Source organism: Narcine bancroftii, chromosome 9 (genome assembly GCF_036971445.1).
Source record: "Narcine bancroftii isolate sNarBan1 chromosome 9, sNarBan1.hap1, whole genome shotgun sequence".
Lineage (NCBI taxonomy): Eukaryota > Metazoa > Chordata > Chondrichthyes > Torpediniformes > Narcinidae > Narcine > Narcine bancroftii.
Genome location: NC_091477.1, coordinates 122,386,462 through 122,408,696, shown reverse-complemented (window position 1 = coordinate 122,408,696; position 22,235 = coordinate 122,386,462). Strand labels below are relative to the sequence as shown.

General features: G+C 47.0%; 1 protein-coding gene across 4 annotated transcripts in view; it reads right to left on the bottom strand.

Moving 5' to 3' along the window:
* slc2a2 (solute carrier family 2 member 2) overlaps positions 1-22,235 on the bottom strand; it is a 33,057-nt gene that overhangs the window by 7,741 nt on the left and 3,081 nt on the right. For 2 of the 4 annotated variants that reach the window (XM_069897598.1, XM_069897599.1), the window contains exons 2-8: positions 19,632-19,724; positions 18,593-18,786; positions 17,757-17,881; positions 14,888-15,003; positions 13,128-13,290; positions 3,003-3,190; positions 37-141 (exon numbers count right to left, since the gene is read on the bottom strand). In XM_069897598.1, the coding sequence (XP_069753699.1) occupies positions 37-141; positions 3,003-3,190; positions 13,128-13,290; positions 14,888-15,003; positions 17,757-17,881; positions 18,593-18,786; positions 19,632-19,724 (984 nt within the window). The remainder of the gene's footprint in view (positions 1-36; positions 142-3,002; positions 3,191-13,127; positions 13,291-14,887; positions 15,004-17,756; positions 17,882-18,592; positions 18,787-19,631; positions 19,725-22,235) is intronic. The other 2 variants (XM_069897602.1, XM_069897601.1) reach the window with 1 other exon arrangement.

The window sequence follows — 22,235 nt, the reverse complement described above, 5'->3', positions numbered from 1 at the left end:
CAATATCCCATTAATGCACCTTTCCCGGTTACTCACTGAGGCTATCGTGAAGATGATGTTCACAAACCCAACTCCAATCGTGGCGTAGACTGGTTCTGAGACACCAGCCTGCTGGAAAATAGCCGTGGAGTAGTAAAAAATCTGGTGGGGAGAGAAGAGGAATCAGGTGTTGAAGCAGAGAGCGTGATGCTGGAGTCACCCTTAAAGAGGTGGCTCACACCATGAGAAAGTTCTTCTACCTCTGTCTTGGGATGGTAACCGAGAGCAATAGAACAGAGAAGGAGGTGACTCACCTCATCACTGTGGTACTAATGACAAGTCCATTGTCAGACACATTATACCATGTGCATCTGCACCAACATTGACTTGCTGCAGCTACACGGATGCTCATAAAGAAAATCTATAATAGTAAATGAAGTGAATTAAATTTAAAAAGACACTAGATCATTAATATTCACACTGATCCTTGTGCAAAAACCAGAGGCGTCCATGGGAGAATGGGCCCATGTTACGAGATATCCAGACCAATCTGCACATGGTTCTGTCTATTGAGGGGAAATTCAGTAAAGATCTCCATCCACTGCTGGTCAATCTGCAGGTCAATGAGGGATGTGGGAGCCGTCCCTGATCAGAGGTTCAAGAGTCTGGTAGCTGTGGGATAGAAATTGTCCAACCCTGGAGGTGCTGGTCTTCAGGCTTCTGTACCTTCTGCCAGAAGGGAGCAGTGAGAAGAGGTTGTGGCCAGGGTGATGGGGGGCCTTTTTAATGTTGGCTGCCATGGGTGTGAAAGAGTGCCTCCATCTCCTCCCACTCCACTTCTCTGCCCCAACACTACCTCACACCTGTCCATTGAGGCTTACTCAGCTTCTCTAACTCTTTCACCGAGCGGCCTCTCGATCAAGCACAGAATTCTCCTCCATCTTCCATTTTCTTCAGAATACTCTGGAATATGGGCTTCATGTATATTTATGTATCTATGGCATAGAAGGAGGCCGTTTGACCCATCAAGCCAATGCTGGCTCACAGGGCAATCCCATTTCCTCCCTCTGGTCACCAATATGACAACTCATTTATACACTATAAAGGGAGAGGGAGAAAGAAAGAGTGGGGAGGGGAAGAGGGGAAGGAGAGAAGGAAAAGGGAAATGGTGAAAGAGGGAGGAGGAGATGGAGGGGAGAGAGAGGGGGGAAAAGAGGAGAGGGTGAGGGAGAGGAGGTGTGGGGAGGTCTGGGGTGGGGAAGGGGGGTAGTGAAGGGGGAGGGGGAGAGTGAAGGCGAGAGGGAGGGAGATCTGATTGGAATAACTGTCAGGCCAAATCTGAGGAGCAGATTTGGAGAAGTGAGGGGTAGGTTCTCTGTGCAGTCAGAATACTGGCAGAGGAAATGCTGGAGGGAAACCAATCACAAGGCTAAAAGACTTTTGGAGTGGTGTGTGGGTTGGAAAGGAGTCGAGGGATACAGGCTGAATGTGAGAAAAGGAGACTAGAGCAGATAGACAACACAGTCACCCTAGACAAGGTCGGCCCAATGGCTTCTATGAAATCAATCACTCGGAATGACAATGGCCAGGATGATTATGATGGGTTGAATGGTCTATTTCCATGCTGACTTCGTTTGGGTTGATGACAGTTGTCAGCTCCCACAGCCGTTACAAACAGAAGTCGACTGTATCTCTGGTTCCAAGGGTCCGACCTCTCTCCTCTCTGCAGGAACTGGCTGACGTGACCCAGGTGAGCCACTATCGAGGGAGTGCTGCCTTGCCAATGCTGCCATCGTTCAGCTGGCTTGCTGAACCAAGGGCTTGTCTACCCTCTGGGGGGGGTAACAGATCCCAAATATGAAGAGCTACACAACTCCTCCTGGTAATCCAGAGCCCACATTTACACCCCAGACAACATCCAGACATGTGGGAGTTTGTGTTGCAGCACAGCCTCTGTGTTCTGTGCCAAGTAAAGATAAAGGATTGCATACACTCGATATCTCCTTCACACGGCTGGGGCAATGAAGGCGAGATAGTTTCACACATCTACACCGATTTACTGATATTACTAAAATCAACACCGCTTATTACCAGCAGCCAAAATTCTGAAGTTGCTGACAAAGGAAATGTTTCTTTCACCTAGAAATCATGAAATAAAAGGCAGTTAACGTTTCGGGCCTGAGCCCTTCATCGGCAATGTGGTAAATGCCTGAATAAAGAGGTGGAGGGGGGAGGAGGATGGGGAAGGGGGGAACAGCACAGGCGAACAGGTAAGAGGTAACAGTGATCCCTTCTGACTTCCCACATACGCAGCGTGACCTGCTGAGTTTCTGCCAGCACAGCACAAATCCCTTCAGATAATTCCCATGGAATCCAGATCAATCTCACTTATAAATCTAAGTGTTTCTGTGTGAAGAGCCGTTTGTTCTGCCAACAACTTCAGAACTTTGGCCGTTGGTGATTAGTGGAGTTACATATTGAAGAACTGTCAGTAAATCAGTGTAGATAGATTTGGGCAACTCTCTACCCTCATCACCATTTGTAAACCATGCTGGATCACATTAGCACCGTGCTGCGCTGGAAGGGGGTTCGCCTGTAGGATGAGGGGGGTATTAGCTGGACTGGGTCTAACTGGGCAACCACCAACAAGATGGGCTGAATAGTCTTCCTAACGTGAGATCAATGTTCCAGCGAAAGTCAAGAAAGAGGCTGGGTGGGACAAAGGTGGGTGGGGGTGGAATGGTGGTGCACTGGGGTTTGAGTGGGGATGTGATGGGGTTGATCATGTTACACCTCCTTTCATTGGACACAAGTGGATTTCTGGGAAGGATGGAAAGGTTCTGGGGGAGTCCTAGGGTTAGACTGGGAAAGGTGATCCTATCCCTGGATCCGAGGGTTGGGAGTCTGACCACAGGAGTGTGTGATGGGACAGCGTGGAGGGCGCTTCACTCTGTGTCTGACCCTGGGAATGTGTGATGGGACAGGTCTCAGATCCCCGCCCTCCCTGAGAAGTTCACACTCACTGCATTGATGCCGGAGAACTGCTGGGACATGTGCAGCATCAGGGCGACAATGATGGGCTGTCGGTAGCTGGAGGAGCGGAATAGCTGTGGGATGGAGACCCTCGGTTCCTTCTCGATCTCTGCCTTCTCCTTCTCCATCTCAACAATCTGCTCCTCCATGTGGGAGGGCCCATGAAGGCGGCACAAACCTGCAAGGAGAGACAAGACTGTACCAATTGGTGGAGCGCACCTGAAGATCCCTACTCTGGCCAACTGTTGCTCCGCACAGCCTGGAACCGCTGTCACAGGATACATGTCCAAGCATTAAATGCCCCTACTACTGACCCTCAGTACTGCCCAGCCACTCCCTCTACACATCCTCTCTCGGTGAATGGGGGGAGTAGCAGAATGGCCTCATTCAGTGTCAACTATAGAACATTACATCAAGAAACAGGCCCTGAGGAGACACATGATGGGGTAGTGGCCGGTCGGGGAACTCCAGCCCTCTCTGGAAAAGTTAAAAAAAACCAGAAAAAACAAAGGCTCAAACACAAAAACTAAAATAAAGTGAAAATAAAGGTGTGGAGAAAATGGCAGTGAAGAAAGAAAAGCCAAAAGCAACGGGAAGAAGAGAAGAAGAAAGGACATCGGAAGAAGGTGAAGGCCTTACCTGTCCGAGGAGGCCCGCCACGGAGAGAGAAGCCCGCTCCCTAATGTCAGTTGAAGCCCCGAACTCGGGACTACAAAAATGGCTCGCGGAGCCAAGCAAAAGTGCGCAACCGTGCATACGCAACCAGCTGAGGAGACGATCTCCACAGCTGAAATTGACAACCACAACAAAGCAGCAAGAGGAGAACACAGAAAATAACGAGAACAAGAAAGAAGATAGTAAAATCAAAGAAACTACAGATGACCAACCCAGAGGAAGAAGACCAGCAGCAAGATACTTCTAGTAAAAATAAGAAGACCAAAAATACCCAACAAAATAAAACAAACAACCCAAAAAGAAAACCAGAAGAGACAGAGGTAAAGGACACAGATCCTGGAATGGACTCAGAAGAAGAAGAAGGAGAGGAAGAACACAGAGAAATGGAAGATGAAGGGAAGGGCAAGACAATGGATATTTTTTTTTAAAGAATATATTGAATCAGTAAAAGAATGGTAATCACATGAATTTAGTGAAATAAAAAGAAGAATAAAAAGTACAGAAGAAAAAATGAATAGATTAGAGATGGTCATGTCAGATATAGGAAAAAGAGTGGACAAGGTGGAAGAACGAGAAACAGCCATAGAAATGGAAGTTGATGACTTAAAAAAGAAATTAGAAGAATCTGATAAAAAGTTAAAGAGACACAGGAGCTGTTAGCTCAGAGGATAGATATAATGGAAAATTATAGTAGAAGAAACAATATAAAGATAGTGGGCCTTAAGGAAGATAAAGAAGGCAAAAATATGAAAGAATTTATAAAAGAATGGATCCCCAGGGTCCTAGGAAGACCAGAACTACAGGAAGAAATGGAAATAGAAAGGGCACACAGAACATTAGCCCCTAAGCCACAGCCACAACAAAAACCAAGATCCATTCTAGTAAAATTCTTAAGATATACAACAAGAGAAAATATATTGGAGAAAGCAATGAGGAAAATAAGAGAAGACAAAAAACCATTGGAATACAAAGGGCAAATTTTTTTTTTCTATCCAGATATAAGCTTTGAAGTCCTGAAGAAGAGGAAGGAGTTTAATACAGCAAAAACGATCCTATGGAAAAAAGGATATAAATTTATGCTAAAGTACCCAGCGGTACTTAAAATAATTATTCCAGGGCAGCAAAACAGACTATTCTTGGATCCGGAGGAAGCACGAAAATTTGCAGAACAACTACAAAACAGACAGAGAGATGAAGACATGTAACGAGAACAAAAATGACCACAAACTATATGTATGTGTGTATGTATATATGTGTGTACATGTGTGTATGTGTACTTAAAAGAAAATATATAGAGCATAGATAAGAATTAATAAGGGAAAGTAAGGGAAGAGAGGAAGTAAGGAGGGAATTAAGAGAGTGACCTTTGTTATATATGAAGATTAAAATCTTTTCTGGGGGGGCTGGGTGGGGAAGAATTACGGTCACTGCGAAATCAGTTGACGCTTGCGAGTGATTTCGCAAATCCAAATGGAGAGGGGAGATGTGGTTGCCCGACAAGGGATAATGGGCAACTCAGGAAGGGGAGGGGATAATAGGGTTAAAGAAATTTTAGATAGGAGAATAAGGGAAATGTTTGATGTTTTAGAAATGTTGTCTTACAATGTGTTCAAAAAAAGAAAGCAGAAATGGATAAGAAAGAAAGGTGATGATGAGAAAACGGAAAGGAAAGATAAACAAAGTATGAAATGGCTATGTTGAACTATATGACTTTAAATATTAATGGAATACATAACCAAATCAAAAGGAAGAAACTGTTAAATTTATTGAAAAAAGAAAAAATTGATATAGCATTCGTACAAGAAACACACTTAACTGAAGTGGAGCACAAGAAATTAAAGAGAGATTGGATAGGACATGTAACAGCAGCATCGTATAATTCAAAAGCTAGAGGAGTAGCTATATTAATCAGTAAAAATGTACCAATCAAAATAGAAGAGGAAATAATAGATCCAGCAGGGAGATATGTAATGATAAAATGTCAGATATATTCGGAGTTTTGGAATTTACTCAATGTATATTCACCTAACGAAGAAGATCAAAAATTTATGCAAGATATCTTTTTGAAGATAGCAGACACTCAAGGGAACATATTAATAGGAGGGGATTTAAATCTTAATTTGGATTCAAACATGGATAAATCTGGGAAAAAAATTAATAGAAAGAACAAAGTAACCAAATTTATAATTAAATCGATGGAAGAAATGCAACTTTTGGATATATGGAGGAAGCAACACCCAAAGGAAAAGGAATATTCATATTATTCGGGCAGACATAAAACATACTCAAGAATACACCTATTCCTGTTATCAGCTCGCATGCAAGAGAGAGTTAGGAAAACGGAATATAAAGCTAGACTATTATCGGACCATTCCCCCTTAATATTGACAATAGAGTTAGAGGACATCCCTCCAAGAATGTATAGATGGAGATTAAACTCCATGCTACTTAAAAGGCAGGATTTTAGAGAATTCATTGAATGACAAATTAAAATGTACTTTGAAATAAATACGGAATCAGTGAAAGATAAGTTTATACTATGGGACGCAATGAAAGCATTCATCAGAGGGCAAATAATAAGTTATGTAACTAATATGAAGAAGGACTACAATCAGGAAACAGAACAGTTGGAAAGGGAAATAGTAAATATAGAAAAAGAATTAGCAATGAAGGAAGACACAACTAAAAGAAAAGAATTGGCGGATAAAAAAATAAAATATGAAACACTACAAACATATAAGGTGGAGAAGAACATAATGAAGACAAAACAGAAATATTATAAACTAGGGGAAAAAACGCACAAAATTCTAGCGTGGCAGCTTAAGACAGAACAAACTAAGAGAATGGTATTGGCATCAAGGAAAAAAGACAAACAAATCACATATAATCCAACGGAGATTAATGAAAACTTCAGAAAATTCTACGAACAACTATATCAAACTGAAAACGAAGGGAAAGAAGGTAAAATAGATGAATTTTTAACTAAAATTGAACTACCGAAATTACAAACAGAGGAACAAAATAAATTAACAGAACCATTTGAAATAGAAGAAGTACAGGAGATAATAAAAAAACTACCGAACAATAAAACACCAGGAGAGGATGGATTCCCAATAGAATTCTATAAAACATTTAAAGATTTATTAATTCCTCCCCTTCTGGAAGTAATCAACCAGATTGATAAAACACAAAGCTTACCAGAGTCATGTAAAACAGCAATAATTATGGAAATACCAAAGACAGGGAAAGATCCACTTACACCAGTGTCATATAGACCAATATCTTTACTTAACACAGATTATAAGATAATAGCTAAACTATTAGCAAACAGATTAGCCGACTATGTACCAAAAATAGTAAATCTAGACCAAACTGGATTTATTAAAAAAAGACGAACAGACAATATCTATAAATTTATTAACTTAATTCATGCAGTAGAAGGAAATAAAACTCCAACAGTAGCGGTTGCTTTAGACGCAGAGAAGGCCTTTGACAGAGTAGAATGGAATTATTTATTCAAAGTACTACAAAAATTCAGCTTACCAGAGAAATATATTAATTGGATTAAAGCTTTATATAAGGGGCCATTGGCGAAAGTGACAGTAAATGGATATATATCAAAACAATTTAACTTAAGCAGATCAACAAGGCAGGGATGCCCACTATCTCCTTTATTGTTCGCATTAGCCATAGAACCACTAGCAGAACTGATAAGAACAGAAAATAAAATAAAAGGGATAAAAATAAAAGACAAGGAATATAAAATCAGTCTATTTGCAGATGACGTTATAATATACTTAGCAGAACCAGAAATATCAATAAAAGAATTACATAGGAAATTGAAGGAATATGGAGAAGTGTCGGGGTACAAGATTAACGCAAATAAAAGTGAAGCAATGCCAATGAATAATGCGGATTTCTCAAAATTTAAGAAAGAATCATCATTCAGATGGCAAACGCAAGCAATGCGATATCTAGGTATACAAATAAATAAAAACCTCGGCCAACTATAACATAACATAACATAACAATTACAGCCCTTCTAGTCCGCACCGAACCAAACACCCCTCCCTGCACAATGCCATAACCCTCCATCTTCTTCTCATCCATATACCTGTCCAACCTTTTCTTAAATAATACAATTGACTCCGCCGCCACTATTTCTCCCGGAAGCTCATTCCACACGGCTACCACTCTCTGAGTAAAGAAGTTCCCCCTCATGTTACCTCTAAACCTCTGCCCCTTAATTCTTAACTCATGTCCTCTTGTTTTAATCTTTTCTCCTCTTAACGGAAATAGTCTATCCACATCCACTCTGTCTATCCCTTTCATAATCTTAAATACTTCTATCAAATCCCCAATAAAGACCTAATCTGTCCAATCTCTCCCTATACTCTAGATGCTTAAACCCAGGTAACATTCTGGTAAACCTTCTCTGCACTCTCTCCACTCTATTTATATCCTTCCTCTAATTAGGCGACCAGAACTGCACACAGAACTCCAAATTAGGCCGCACCAACGTCTTATACAATCTCAACATCACCTCCCAACTCCTATATTCCATGCAATGATTGATAAAGGCCAGCATACTAAAAGCCTTCTTCACCACCCTATTCACGTGAGTTTCTACCTTCAGGGAACGATGTACCGTTAACACACATTTGTCGAAGCTGACCTACACAACCATATAAACACATATTCACACCCCTACACCAACACACACTCATACTGAGACACACATCTACAAACACACAAAAATATAACCAGGCACACACAAATACACAGAAAAATACTAGCAACTACATACAAACTCACTCCCGACACACACACACACACACACACACACACACACACACGCATGCGCTCACACACACTCACACACACACACACACACTCACGCTCACACACACTCGCTCACATGCTGACAAACACACGCTCACACACACACACCCATGCACACACACACACCCTTGCTCACACACACCCTTGCTCACACACACCCTTGCTCACACACACCCTTGCTCACACACACACCCTTGCTCACACGCACCCTTGCTCACACACGCACCCTTGCTCACACACGCACCCTTGCTCACACACGCACCCTTGCTCACACACGCACCCTTGCTCACACGCACCCTTGCTCACACGCACACACACGCTCACAAACACACATACAGACACACGCTCACACACACACAGACACGCTCACACACATGTAGACACACACATTTTAATTGTTTTATGAACTTCTGCCCCACCCTCTGCTGGGCATCAATGACACCCTCCCCCCAACCGTGCTCCGCAAATCAGAGGGAAGATAGGGGAAATCAGAGGTGTGTGACTCATCACACTGCCCTGTTGGTGCAACTTCACTGCTCTCACTTCACCCGATCCTTCCCATTGCCATGGGAACCATCACTAATCTGGTTTTAAAGTTTCAAAATAAATCTTTAGTAAGGATAATTGCAGTTTCGAGACTCCTGGGGCTCAACAGCCATTGATAAATGTTGGCAGGATTCTGTAAGCCGTTTGCAGAGTCCAGGCTCATTCTTGGCCCCAGCTGCCCTGACTAGTTTCTCCTTCATCTCAGTCTCCCCTCCCCGACTCCCCTTCCTGATTACCATCCCCATCTCCCTTCATGTTTCCCCCGAGTCCCCTCCATCTCCCCTTCCCTATTTCTCCTCCCTGCCACATCACCCAGTAGAGTCAAGGTCCAAATCAGCCTGTCCAACAGATCTGATGAGAACATGTTATTCAACAACCCCCTGGGCTAAACGTCGAGTCCTGTGTTCCCTCTGACACCAGCAAGACATCAATCAGTACGACTCAGCACAGACCCTTTGGCCACAATATCAGTGTTGAACACAATGCTAAATTAAACTCGGCCTCTAAATTAGGGTGGCCATTCCAAAAGAGGATAAGGTAATTGGCTACTAAATATTACTCACACCAAGACACAAGAGAAACTTGTCCGTGAACTACTCTTTGCAGATGATGCCGCTTTAGTTGCCCATTCAGAGCCAGCTCTTCAGCGCTTGACGTCCTGCTTTGCGGAAACTGCCAAAATGTTTGGCCTGGAAGTCAGCCTGAAGAAAACTGAGGTCCTCCATCAGCCAGCTCCCCACCATGACTACCAGCCCCCCCACATCTCCATCGGGCACACAAAACTCAAAACGGTCAACCAGTTTACCTATCTCGGCTGCACCATTTCATCAGATGCAAGGATCGACAATGAGATAGACAACAGACTCGCCAAGGCAAATAGCGCCTTTGGAAGACTACACAAAAGAGTCTGGAAAAACAACCAACTGAAAAACCTCACAAAGATAAGCGTATACAGAGCCGTTGTCATACCCACACTCCTGTTCGGCTCCGAATCATGGGTCCTCTACCGGCACCACCTACGGCTCCTAGAACGCTTCCACCAGCGTTGTCTCCGCTCCATCCTCAACATCCATTGGAGCGCTTACACCCCTAACGTCGAAGTACTCGAGATGGCAGAGGTCGACAGCATCGAGTCCACGCTGCTGAAGATCCAGCTGCGCTGGATGGGTCACGTCTCCAGAATGGAGGACCATCGCCTTCCCAAGATCGTGTTATATGGCGAGCTCTCCACTGGCCACCGTGACAGAGGTGCACCAAAGAAAAGGTACAAGGACTGCCTAAAGAAATCTCTTGGTGCCTGCCACATTGACCACCGCCAGTGGGCTGATAACGCCTCAAACCGTGCATCTTGGCGCCTCACAGTTTGGCGGGCAGCAACCTCCTTTGAAGAAGACCGCAGAGCCCACCTCACTGACAAAAGGCAAAGGAGGAAAAACCCAACACCCAACCCCAACCAACCAATTTTCCCTTGCAACCGCTGCAATCGTGTCTGCCTGTCCCGCATCGGACTTGTCAGCCACAAACGAGCCTGCAGCTGACGTGGACTTTTTACCCCCTCCATAAATCTTCGTCCGCGAAGCCAAGCCAAAGATTACTCCATATATACAGTGTGTTTGCATTTGCTGTTTTTTCAAAACTGTTTAAATCTCTACATATTTTTAAACACCATGGTAACCTACGACCATGTCCTCCTTTGGAATGACCATCCTGTCTCTGATAGAACACAGACAATTCCAGCACAGTACAGGCTCTTCACCCTACATGTCTTGCTAGTCTATGGAAAACTACTCCACAACAACCAAGCCATCCCACCCTCACCTGCCTAAGAGTCTTTTACATGTCCCTATTGTACCAGCCTCCACCACCACCCACGGAGATGCATTCCAGGCCCCCACCACTCCCTGTGTTGTTTAAAAAAACTTACCCCTGATGTCTCCCCGAAACTTTCCTCCCCTCACCTTAAATTTAAATTAAACTTGTTTAATTTAATTGCATGCCCAGGCCACGCAAACACACCAATGAACCTACAACCACTGTACATTTCGAAGGGTTGGAGGAAACTGGACCACAGGGGGAGAGCGTACAAACTCCTTACAATAGCACAGGATTTGAACCCGGGTGGCTTGAGCTGTAACAGCATTATGCTAACCTCTACGTTAACTGTATTGGCTATTCTCACCCCTGGTCCACCCGATCCATAATCTTATAGACCTCGATATCTTGCACATGATCCATATCCCTCCATCCACTTCACGTACCCATCTAAAAGCCTCAACCACTACCTGGACACCCATTGTGTGTGAAAGACATCTCCCCTTCACCTTAAATGCCCTTTCCCCACTGTGTGACTCTTTTACCCTGGGGAAAAGATTCTACTGTCCATCCTATCAATGCCTCTCATTTTATCAGGTCTCCGACATTCCAGAGAAAACAACCCAGGTTTGTCCAACCTCTCCCCATAGTTCACAACCTCTAATCCAGGCCAGGGGGCATAGCTGGGTTCTAAAGTTCAGGGGAGCGATGACATGAAAAAGGCACCATGTCACATCCCAGATGGTGAGTCAGTGGTTGAATGGAGGACTGCAATTAATTTTCGGCACAGTTGGTCCGGGGTGGGGGTGAGGAGGTGGGGGAGGGGGTGGTTGGATGGCAGCCACTGATCCAGGCAACCTCCTGGTGAACCTCCTCTGACCCCTGCCAAAGCTTCCATCTCCTTCCTGTAATGGGGCGACCAGAATTGCAGACAGTTTTCCAAGTGCGGCCTCACCAAAGGCCAATGGAATTTGGGATGTTCCAACTAACCGCCCACATTTGACCTCCCAAATGTGCTCTGGTGTTCCCTGACCAGTGGCATGGTGGGTCAGTGATCCAAGAGTTCAATTCTCACTACTGCGGCTGATCAACTTAAACTGTTACTTAAACAGGCAGAGAGGGCAGGGGGATTTAGTAATGGTGATCTGCATGGTGGGTCAGTGAAGACGCAAACATCCTTGCCACTACTGACCTTTAACCCTACTGACCACTCAGTTGGAGGGGTATGAGAGATGTCCATCTAATCTGCCCCCGTCAGCCATTCCCATGAATAAAGGTCAAATCTATTTATGACAGTCAAAATCTTTACCCAAGGGTAGGAATCCCCGAAACAAGAGGGCATAGATTTATGGTGAGAGGGGAAAAGTTTCAAGAGGATTGAAGGGTAGGTTCCCCACACAGAGTGAGGTGGGAGTGTGGAACAAGCTGTGAGAGGAAGAGGTGGAAATGGGGACAACTAGAAGACATTTGGACAGGTCCATGGATAAGAGTTAGAGGAATTTGGGCTAAATGGAGGCCAGTGAGAACAGTTCAGGAACACTAGGTCAGTATGAACATTGGGCTGAAGGGCCTGTTTCTGTGCTGTACCCTGTGACTCTATCAATGATGGTAATTCACTTGGATGAATCACTGAACAGGTTGGGAGTTTAGAAGATTGGAGATTGAGGGGGAATCTAATTGAAACACGTAAGGTTCGTTAGGGGTCATGTCTGAGCAAATTCTGGCCAGATATCTCCACACATAGGGAGAGTGTGGAAGGGAGGCCATTGTAAGACTGAAATGTGGAAGATTTGGGACATCACGATGACCGTGTGGGATTCCTCCAGGTGCTTCAGCTACCTCCCACATTCCAAAGATGTACAGGGTTAGTAGGTTGATTGGTCACGAGTGTAATTGGGCAGTATGGGCTCGTGGGCCAAAGGGCCTGTTACCATGCTGGATGTCTCTATTTAAAATGTACTTTTACTGAACGATTGAATTCTTTGCAGCAGACAGTTTGGGAGTTTCAAAGCTCGAATTTGTTCAGAGATCTATCATTAATCAAAGTGTGTTATGGGGAGAGGGTGGAAGTGGGAACAGGGATGGATCACCACCTTTCAGAGGGATTGGGCACGCTCCAGGGGTGGACTCTGACTCTCATTTTGTGTTGTCTTCACCATAATCTGGGAAAGATACCAGCCAAGGGTGCACAGGAAGATCCCACAAAGATGGTCTGCCCACTCCCTCTGCCATTCACTCACTCTTTCTGGCTGCCTCTTCTTTGCCCAGTTTTATGTAGAGGTAGCGTGGGCTCTCAGGGCAGAAGATCAGGAGGATGGACTGTAGAATGGCCGGTGACCCAGACAGGCCAAGGAGCAGAGGCCAGAGCTGGTCATTCCCCAACAGGAAACTCAGACCGATCACCTGCCGGAGACAAAGGCAAAGGCATGTGACTTCCAGGATGTCTTGAGATGGTTCCCAGCTACTCACCACCGCTAACATGGGAAATGTGGCAACCATTGTGGCCACAGACACTGAGATGATGGGGACTCCTCGCCATGTTACAGAGAGGCTGGCCGAGGAATGAATACAGGCTGGAGGACATGGTGCATGGGAGGAATCTTGCAGAGTCCCGCTCTCTTTCCCTTCCCACCAGGTTCTGAGATGCCCACCCAACCTCCAACTAGGGATCTTCTGTCACGGCACTGGGATCGGACCAATCCCCAGGCCCCATCCCCCCATCAATCCTCGACACATTTTCCATTTGCTCCCCAAAAGTAAATCTCGCAGCTCAAAGCAGGAGGTCACTCCACCAAGATCAGTGCAACTCAGGATGTAACAGGGTGGGGTCAAGGGGCTGAAAGGCCTCAGCCATGCTGTAAGGATCCAAGAAGTATTAAATTGCCCCTCAGTCCCCACTTGGACTGAACTCCCCTCACCATCTCCTTCACAAGGGCCACCAGCCTTATTGGTGATGTCCAGGCAGGCATCCTTGACCCCAGCCATTCTCTGGGGGCATTACAGATATATATTTTATGTAGTCGGTAGAAGTACGGAAGAAGCCAAAACTTGACTGCTTCACAGGGAAGGGGGCCCATAAACTCTGAACCTTAACCCGAAAAAAAGGTTTGAGAATGGCTGGTCCAGAGAAGTACTGCAGAAACTCAGCAGGTCGTGCAGCATCTGCAGAGCATCATTGTTAGTTATCATTTCGAGCCTGACACGTTCGTCAGGGGCATCAAAAGGCAGACAACTGAATAAACAGGTGGGGGGGAAAGTGGGGGGAGGAGCGCAGGTTGACAGGTGATGGGTGGATACAGGTGGGACGGGAAGAAGAGAAAAATCTCATGGGGAGGAGGCAGGGCTGAGAAAGTTGCTGGAAAAGGAAGGAAATGGGGTGGGGAGCTGGTCGAAAGGTGATAGAGGGATGAGGGAAAGAGAGACACTGGGGAGGGGGTTAATGGGAGTTGGAGAAGTCAACAATTGATACTGTCGGGGTGGAGGGTGCCCAAATGGAATACAAGGTGTGGTTCCTCCAATTTGCGGGTGCCCTCAGTTTGGCAGTGCGTAAGACCATGGATAGGCATGACGGTGTGGGAATGGGGTGTGGAATTAAAATGGGTGGCCACTGGGAGGTCCAGATTGTTCCAGCGGACAGAGCGAAGGGGCTCAACAAAATGATCTCTCCGCCTGTGTCCATTCTCTCCAATGTAGAGGAGACCACGATGGGAGCACTGGATGAAGTAGACGACTCCCCAGATTCACAAGTGAAGAGTTGCTTCACTCAGAAGGATGGGTGGATACAGGTGATGCTGTATGACAGTGACCCTGAATGGGGGTCACCCCAAAGAGTGATATTAATGACTGATCTCCCCCACCCCCCCAGAGTATGTTTCTGGTTCTGGGACGCTGCTAAGAGCAGACTTGGGGAAGAAGGTGGGTCTTGAGGAACAGGGACATGGGTGCTGTAGACCGTGAGCTGTCCAGGAACAGGTAGGATTGGATTGTTGAGGTGCTGTACCTGGCTCACGAGAATTCCGATCACGACTGCCAGCTGATGAATTGTCCCCAGGGCTCCACGCAAACTTGTGGGTGAAATCTCTCCAATGTACATGGGCACCAGTCCTGACGAGAGACCTGGGAAAGGGTGGTAGAAATCTTGGTTAATGTCAGTTAAACATTCAAACCACTGGAACCCTCCTCTTGCTGAGGATGGGGATGAGGTTTCCAAGTCAGCCCGTCCCTCTACGGAGCCCTGTACTCTGTTAGGACTTTGGTGGCAAACATCTCTTCCCCACCGGCTTGCTGAGGGACCCTAAGGTCTCATCCGTTAGACAACCCCTCCAGCATCACTGTGACCACATGGACAGGAGCTCATTGGTCTGTGGGATGCTTAAAGACCACCCCCTGTCCCCATTTCTTCCAGAGCTGTTCATGGCAGGTTTGCTGTTGTCTATTGCAAGCATTTGGATAATGGGCCAAATAGAGACGATTACAGCACAGAAACAGGCCCCTTTGACCCTTCTAATTATTGCCATACTATTATTCTATCTAATTCCACTGGCATCCCTCCACACTCCTCCCATCCATGAACCTGTCCAAACTCTTCTTAAATGTTAAAATTAAGCCTACATTCACCACCTCAGCTGGCAGCTCGTTCCACACCCCCACCACTCTCTGTGTGAAGAAGTTCCCCCTAAACTTTTCCCCTTTTACTCTTAACCCATGTCCTCTGGTTTGTATCTCACCTACCCTCAGTGGAAATAGCCGAACTACATTTACTCTGTCTACCCCCCTCATAATTTTAAATACCTTAATCAAATGTCCCCTCATTCTTCTATGCTCCAGGATAGGCATGATGGTTTAACCTTTCCCTGATTCTCAGTTCCTGAAGTCCAGGCAACATCCCAATAAATCTACTCTGCACTCCTTCTATCTTAATGATATCTTTCCAGTTGTTAGGTGACCAAACCTGCACACAATACTTCACATTTGGCCTCACCAATGGCTTACACAACTTCACATAGATCCCAGAATGTAGAACACGAAACATTCCTTCAGCCCATGATGTGGCGGCGACCTGTGTAAACCTACTCCACACACTAACCCTTCCTCACCTCACACCCATAACCAGAGGGTTAATTTTATTCCATCCTTCTGCCTGTCCAAGAGTCTTTTAAATGCCCCTAATGTTCCAGCCTCCACCACCATCCCTGGCAATTCATTTCAGGCCCCACTACTCTGTGTAAAAAAATTGACCCCTAACATCTTGGTGCAAATGCTGCCTGATTCGATTGGATGTCACCTGCTGCAGCCCCCCACCCCAACCCCACCAGGGTCTGCCACTTGCAGTGCAAGTGGTGCAGGGGACTAGGAGGAGATGCATAGGAGATGACCCTACAGGATGGTAACCACGGCCATGGGCCAGCAAGGGTTCAGCAGCTAAAGGATCCACAAAGGCTTAAGACTGGCTGACAGGTATCAGAGCCGGGATTCGAGAGGATGCCGAGGGCAAGAAGGCCTTCAGGTGCTGAAGGCTTCCTGATCATGTCGGGGGTTTGGATCTGTGGCTCGAGGTGGCCAATGGATCATACAAGAGTCTGTGCGGGAGGCGAATCCACAGACACTCAGTGACTCTGAAGGGACTCTCATTGCTTCTCTTTTTCTCATACTGTAAGGGGGAGGGCACTAATGGGGACTCTTTGTCTCCCTTACGGCAGGTAGAAGACAATTTTGTGTAATATTATGTGTTCTGTCACGCAATCTTGGACATGTCAAGCACTGATTCAATGTCCCACCCTGCATCCTCCACAGTTCCATCTCCAGCCTTCCTGTCTCAACCTCACCAACTCAACTCCCCTTCATCCACTCGTCTTCCTCCCAATGGCACTGAGCCAAATGGCAGAGAGGGCAACAGAGGATCAGGGTGGGCAATCAACACTGGCACCTGTGTCAAAGGAGAAATATCCCCAGTCTCCTGTCCTGTCCCATCCATGTCAATGTAACAGCAAAGAAAATGCACCAGAGCCTCTCCTTCCTCAGAACCCCAAGGGGACTTCACTCGTCCCCTTTATCCCTTAACAACTTTTACAGGGGCACCATTAAAAACCATCCTGTCAGGGTGCGTAACTGCGTGGGACGGGAACTACTCCATCCAACACCGTATGAAATCGCACAGGGTTACGAATGTGGCTCAGACCCTCACACACCCCCATCAACTCCATTACACGCCCCCTCCCCTCCTTCAACTTCATCACACACCCCCTCCCCTCCATTGACTCTGTCTATAACTCCCGCTGCCTTGGGAAAGCAGCCAATGCATTAAAAGAACCATCCAAGCCCACCACATTCTCTTCACCCCACCCCCCCACTCCTGTCAGGAAGAAGATTCATGATGTGAGATTCAAGGACAGTTTCTTTCCAGCTATTATCAGACTCCTGACTGATCCCCACACTGGTAAAATGACGCTGCCTTTGCTTTGTCCCAACTCATCTCTCTCTGTTATTCTGCACTTCTGCATTGTCTCACTTGTTGTACTATTTAAATTTAAAATGTAAAATTTAGACATACAGCACAGTAACAGGCCATTTTGGCCCATGGGTTTGTGTCACCCAATTAACCGACACCCCCGGTAAGTTTTGAATGGTGGGAGGAAACCAGAGCCCCCGGGGGAAACCCACTCATACACGAGGAGAACGAACAAACTCCTTACAGACAGCAAGGGATTCAAACCCTGGTCCCAATCGCTGGTGCTGTAAAGGGGTTGTGCTAACCACTACACCAACCCTGCCACCCTATGTATTGGATATCCAGCTAGACTGCTCGCAAAACAAACTTTTCACTGTACCACAGTACACATGACAATAAACCTGAACCAAAACCACTTTACCACAATAAACGCCGGTGATGGCCCGTCCCGTGATGACCAAGATGTGTGATGGCCCCATTTTGGCCAGTCCCATGAGCAGGGCTCCGACTATGGCCAGAATGTTGATCACTTTCATTGCCTTCACTCTGGAGAGGGATAATATGTGCAGGTTACTTTGGTCAGAAACTCCACCTTGGCAGGGTCTGGCTAAGGTGGTAGATTGGTGGACGGTGAAGCCCATCAAAATGACCAGTCGTTTCATCCAGCACCTCGTCTACATTCATTCAATTTTTTGGGGTGTAGATTTCACTCCTCCCTTCTAAGCCTGGAGAAGGTGGGGGATAGGGGTGGGGGAGGGGCAAGAGACATGGAAGCCACCTTCCTACTTGCTGTGATCCTGCTGTTCAAGATGGTGTGAGGGAGGGGGTTCCAGAGTTTGGACCCAGTGGCAATGAAGGAACGGTGATCGATTTCCAAGTCTGGGTAGAGCATGTGCTGTGGAGGAGAACCTGCAGCTGGTGATGTGCCCACTGCCCTCACTGTGGCCGTAGAGCTCTCGGAAGGGGAGCCAGCAGCCTGGGTAAGTCGCTGCAGCTATTATGTGCCAGCGGTTGAGGGGACGAATGTCTTGGTGGAGCCTGGAGTGCGAATCTAGAGGCATCTTTGCCTGGGTGGTGTTGACCTCCTTGACAGCTGATGGAGCAGCACTCACCTGGAAGGTGGAGAGGACCCCATCCCACTCTTAACATGTGACTTGACACTAACCCCAAAGCTAACCATGACCTTGGCCCCGATCCTGATCTGAAACCCTGCCACGGAGTAGAGCTGTTGCAAAGAGCCTGGATCTCTATCCATACCTGCCCAGCCTGTCTGCCAGATATCCAACAAAGAAGGAGGAGACCATTCCTCCGATGCAGAAGATGGCGACGGACAGAGCCCAGTACCTCATCACCTGGCGGTCCTTCACTGGGGTCGCTGCTAACGTGAGATCCCTGGCCATAGACACATTGTGGGTAACATGGAGGACATGAGCATAATGCCTCTTGATGACCTGGAGGAGCAGAAGGTGAAGAGATAGGTTCCTCCACCATCAGGCTAAGCTGTTTGATGGCAACCTGGCTCACATCTCCTAGGGTCACGGACATGTCAAGCACTGATGTGGTGTGGGGGGGGGGGGGCGGAAAGATTTAATGGGGAGCTGAGGGAGAAGTTTCTTCACACAGAGGGTGGTGGGTGTGCGGAACGAACTGCCAGAGGAGGTGGTAGAGACGGGGACAATTACAATGTTTAAAAGAGGTTTCGACAAGTCCAGGTAGAGGAGAAATTTGGAGGGATATGGGATAAATGCAGGCAAATGGGATTCACTCAGGTAGGCAACCTGGTCAGCAGGAATGAAGTGGACCGAAGGGCTTGTTTCCAGGTTGTATGATTACAGACATGCCCTGCAGATAGTCAAAGGCCTCGAGGGTCATTCGAGACTGGATTCCCAACCAATGCAGCCTCGGTGTTCGGCTGGGTAACTAAGGTCCACAATGGTTGGGGGGGGGGGGTTCTCAGCAATGGCATTGCATTGACTGCCAGGGAGAAATGGAGGACTGTCTGGTTCTTAAGATGTTCACTGACCTGGAGGTTTTGCAGCATGAATGGTACCTGCCCCTTCAGCTCAGGCCTGGCCATTGCCTTGGCCATTCTGCATGCAGGCATGGATTGGTTCATTTTACTGGGTATTGATTTGTGCACCAATAGGTGCTGTAAGCTGGCTCCACATCAAAATAATTGAATTAGCTGCATCATTTTGAGATGTGAGAGGTGCATTTGGGGCCTGTACTTGACAAGCTCCCAGACTGTGGACTGACGGACGGTACGGTACGTGAGGGTCGGTGGTCTGCAGCTTACCTCCTGGGGGGTGTTGATAACTCCCGTTCCATAGCCAAACTGAAGGGACCCCAGCACTGCGGTGAAAACTGAGAGGAGCAGGAGGCCACTTGGCTGGTGGAGACAGGAACAGGCACTCATAAGACCCTGGGCAGGATAGGGCCTGTCACAGCTCATGCAGTGGGGATGGGGGGGGGGGGTGAGGGAAAGAGGTATGAGGAGGAGGAATGGGACAGATGGTTGTGTGAAGACCAGAGAAGGGGAGGGGTGATGGAGTGATGTGGGCTGAGTGGGGTAGGGAGGAAAGAGGGGAATGGGAGGAGAGGAATGGTTAGAGTGAAAGGGAATTAGGGGATTTGGCTGAAGTTGGGTGGAATGAAGGGAGGGAGAGGAGGGGAGAATAGGGAAGAGGCAGATTGGAGGCATGAAGTAAGCAGGTTGGGTTGGAAGAGAGATGGGATCAGACCTTGTTGGAGGAGAGCATGTGGACATGTGGTCTGTGTGCCAGGCATAGCCCATGTGGAACATTATAGCACAGTACAGGCCATTCGCTCCTCAATGTTGTGCTGACTTATATATTCCTACTAAAAGAAAACTAAACCCTTCCTATCTCTATATTCCTTTCATCCATGTGCCTGTCTAAGAGACTCAAATGTCCCACCCATCACCAACTATTCTGGATGGTTTGCAGTAACCCCACCCTTCCGCTGGTGAGTTGGAATGGAGACAAAGAGACGTTTCTTCAGCCAGAGGGACGTGAATCTGTGGAACTTGTTCCCACAGACAACTATGCCCCATCATCTGTGGGCCAGTCCCCCAGCTTCTGTCCCCCTTTATAGATGCAGTTTCACTCCCTTCCATCCAGTCTTGAAGCAGGGTCCCAACCTGAAACCTTGACCAACCATTTCTACCCGCAGAAAGTTTGTTTGAGATTCCAGCATCTGTAGCGTTTGTGTTTCTTAAACCTGAATTCCTTGCATTGAGCTCAGTGGAGGGTGAGGGGGTGGATGAGGGGTGAAGGTGAGTGAAGGATGAGGGTGAGGGGGTTAGGAGTTGGAATTTTACCTCTGCAGATAATATTTATGAAATTATTTTGCTTCCTACTGATGCCCAGACGAGACCCTCTGCAGGACACCTGAACCTTGCCATTCATGATCAATTCGGTCTCTAAACCTTCCCACACCCATTTCTTGTGAGACCTGGATCCACACCCTTCAGGCAGGATGATCAGCCGTGATCATAGTGAATCGAGGTGCTGGCTTGAAGGGCCAAATGGCCTACTCTTGCACCCATTGTCTATTTGAAGGGCTATCAGCCCGATGGATTGAAAACTCACTAAAAATAGCTAGAATTGTTGCGCTGGTACGCTGCTCAGCGTTTGGGAAGGAAAGCCGGTTTCATGACCAGAATTGCCTATCCTTGATTACCCCAGAACTGCGGAGTCACAGAGGACAGACCAGGTGAGGATGGTGAGGTTCTTACGAGTTTTCCACCCATTCTTGCTGATGCTTTTTAAAATTAAATGCATTTATTGACGCGATTTCCCTGGGTGCTGGTGGAGCGATATAAACTACTGGTCCAGAATTCAGTAAGTGAACCAAGACACTCCTGTATCATGAAGTCCTGTTAAACCCTGACCTTCTCAATACCCCGTAGACATAGACTCACCAACCCTGGGAAAAAGTGAATGAGTATTTAGCCTCTCTAGATAAATGCAGACACACTCCTGTGTGTGTGTGTGTGTGTGTGTGTGTGTGTGTGTGATATACTCGTGGAATGATCGAATTTAATTGGACTAATGTTTTGGTCAAGTTTGGGGTCACCCGCATGGCTTATTTTGTCAATCCGCCCTACTCCATGGAAGACGTCAGGGTAATGACCAGGTCTGCGCGGAGTGCAAGTTGCACTTCTACTGCCCCAGAAAGGCGCAACTGATCAAGTCATCCAGGCCCTTCGAACGGCTCAGTGTCGATTTTAAGGGACCTCTCCCCTCCACGAACGGGAACACCTTCTTCCTCTATCATTGATGAGAACTCCCACTTCCTGTTCGCTATTCCATGTCTAGACATGTCCACTTCGTCAGTCATAAAGGCCTCAGATTCAATTTTCACCCTGTTTGAGTATCCTAGTTATATTCATAGCGACTGGGGCTCATCCTTTATGAGTGACGAGCTGCGTCAGTACCTGCTGGCGAGGGGCATCGCACCCAGCAGAACTACGAACTACAACCCCTGGGGGAACAGGCAGGTTGAAAAGGAGAACACCACGGTCTGGAAGGCTGTCAAACTGGTCCTGAAGTCAAAAGGTCTTCAGACTCACACTGGCAGGAAGTCCTCCCCATGGCACTCCATTCCATCCTGTTGCTACTATGTGAAGCAAACAACGCTACTCCTCACAAGCTCCTATTCAATTTCAAAAGGTCGGCATGGGGAACTACATTCCCAACCTGGCTCACCACTCCTGGTCCAGTCCTTCTCTGGAAGCACGTGAGGAGAAGCAAGACCCTGGTGGCCATCAGGAACATGGCAACTGCCAGAACAGTGTCCATTGCCTCAATTGCCCTGTGAGCCACGGAACTCATCTCCCACCCCTTGAGAATGAAGTTTCTGGGACTCCCATTGCTTT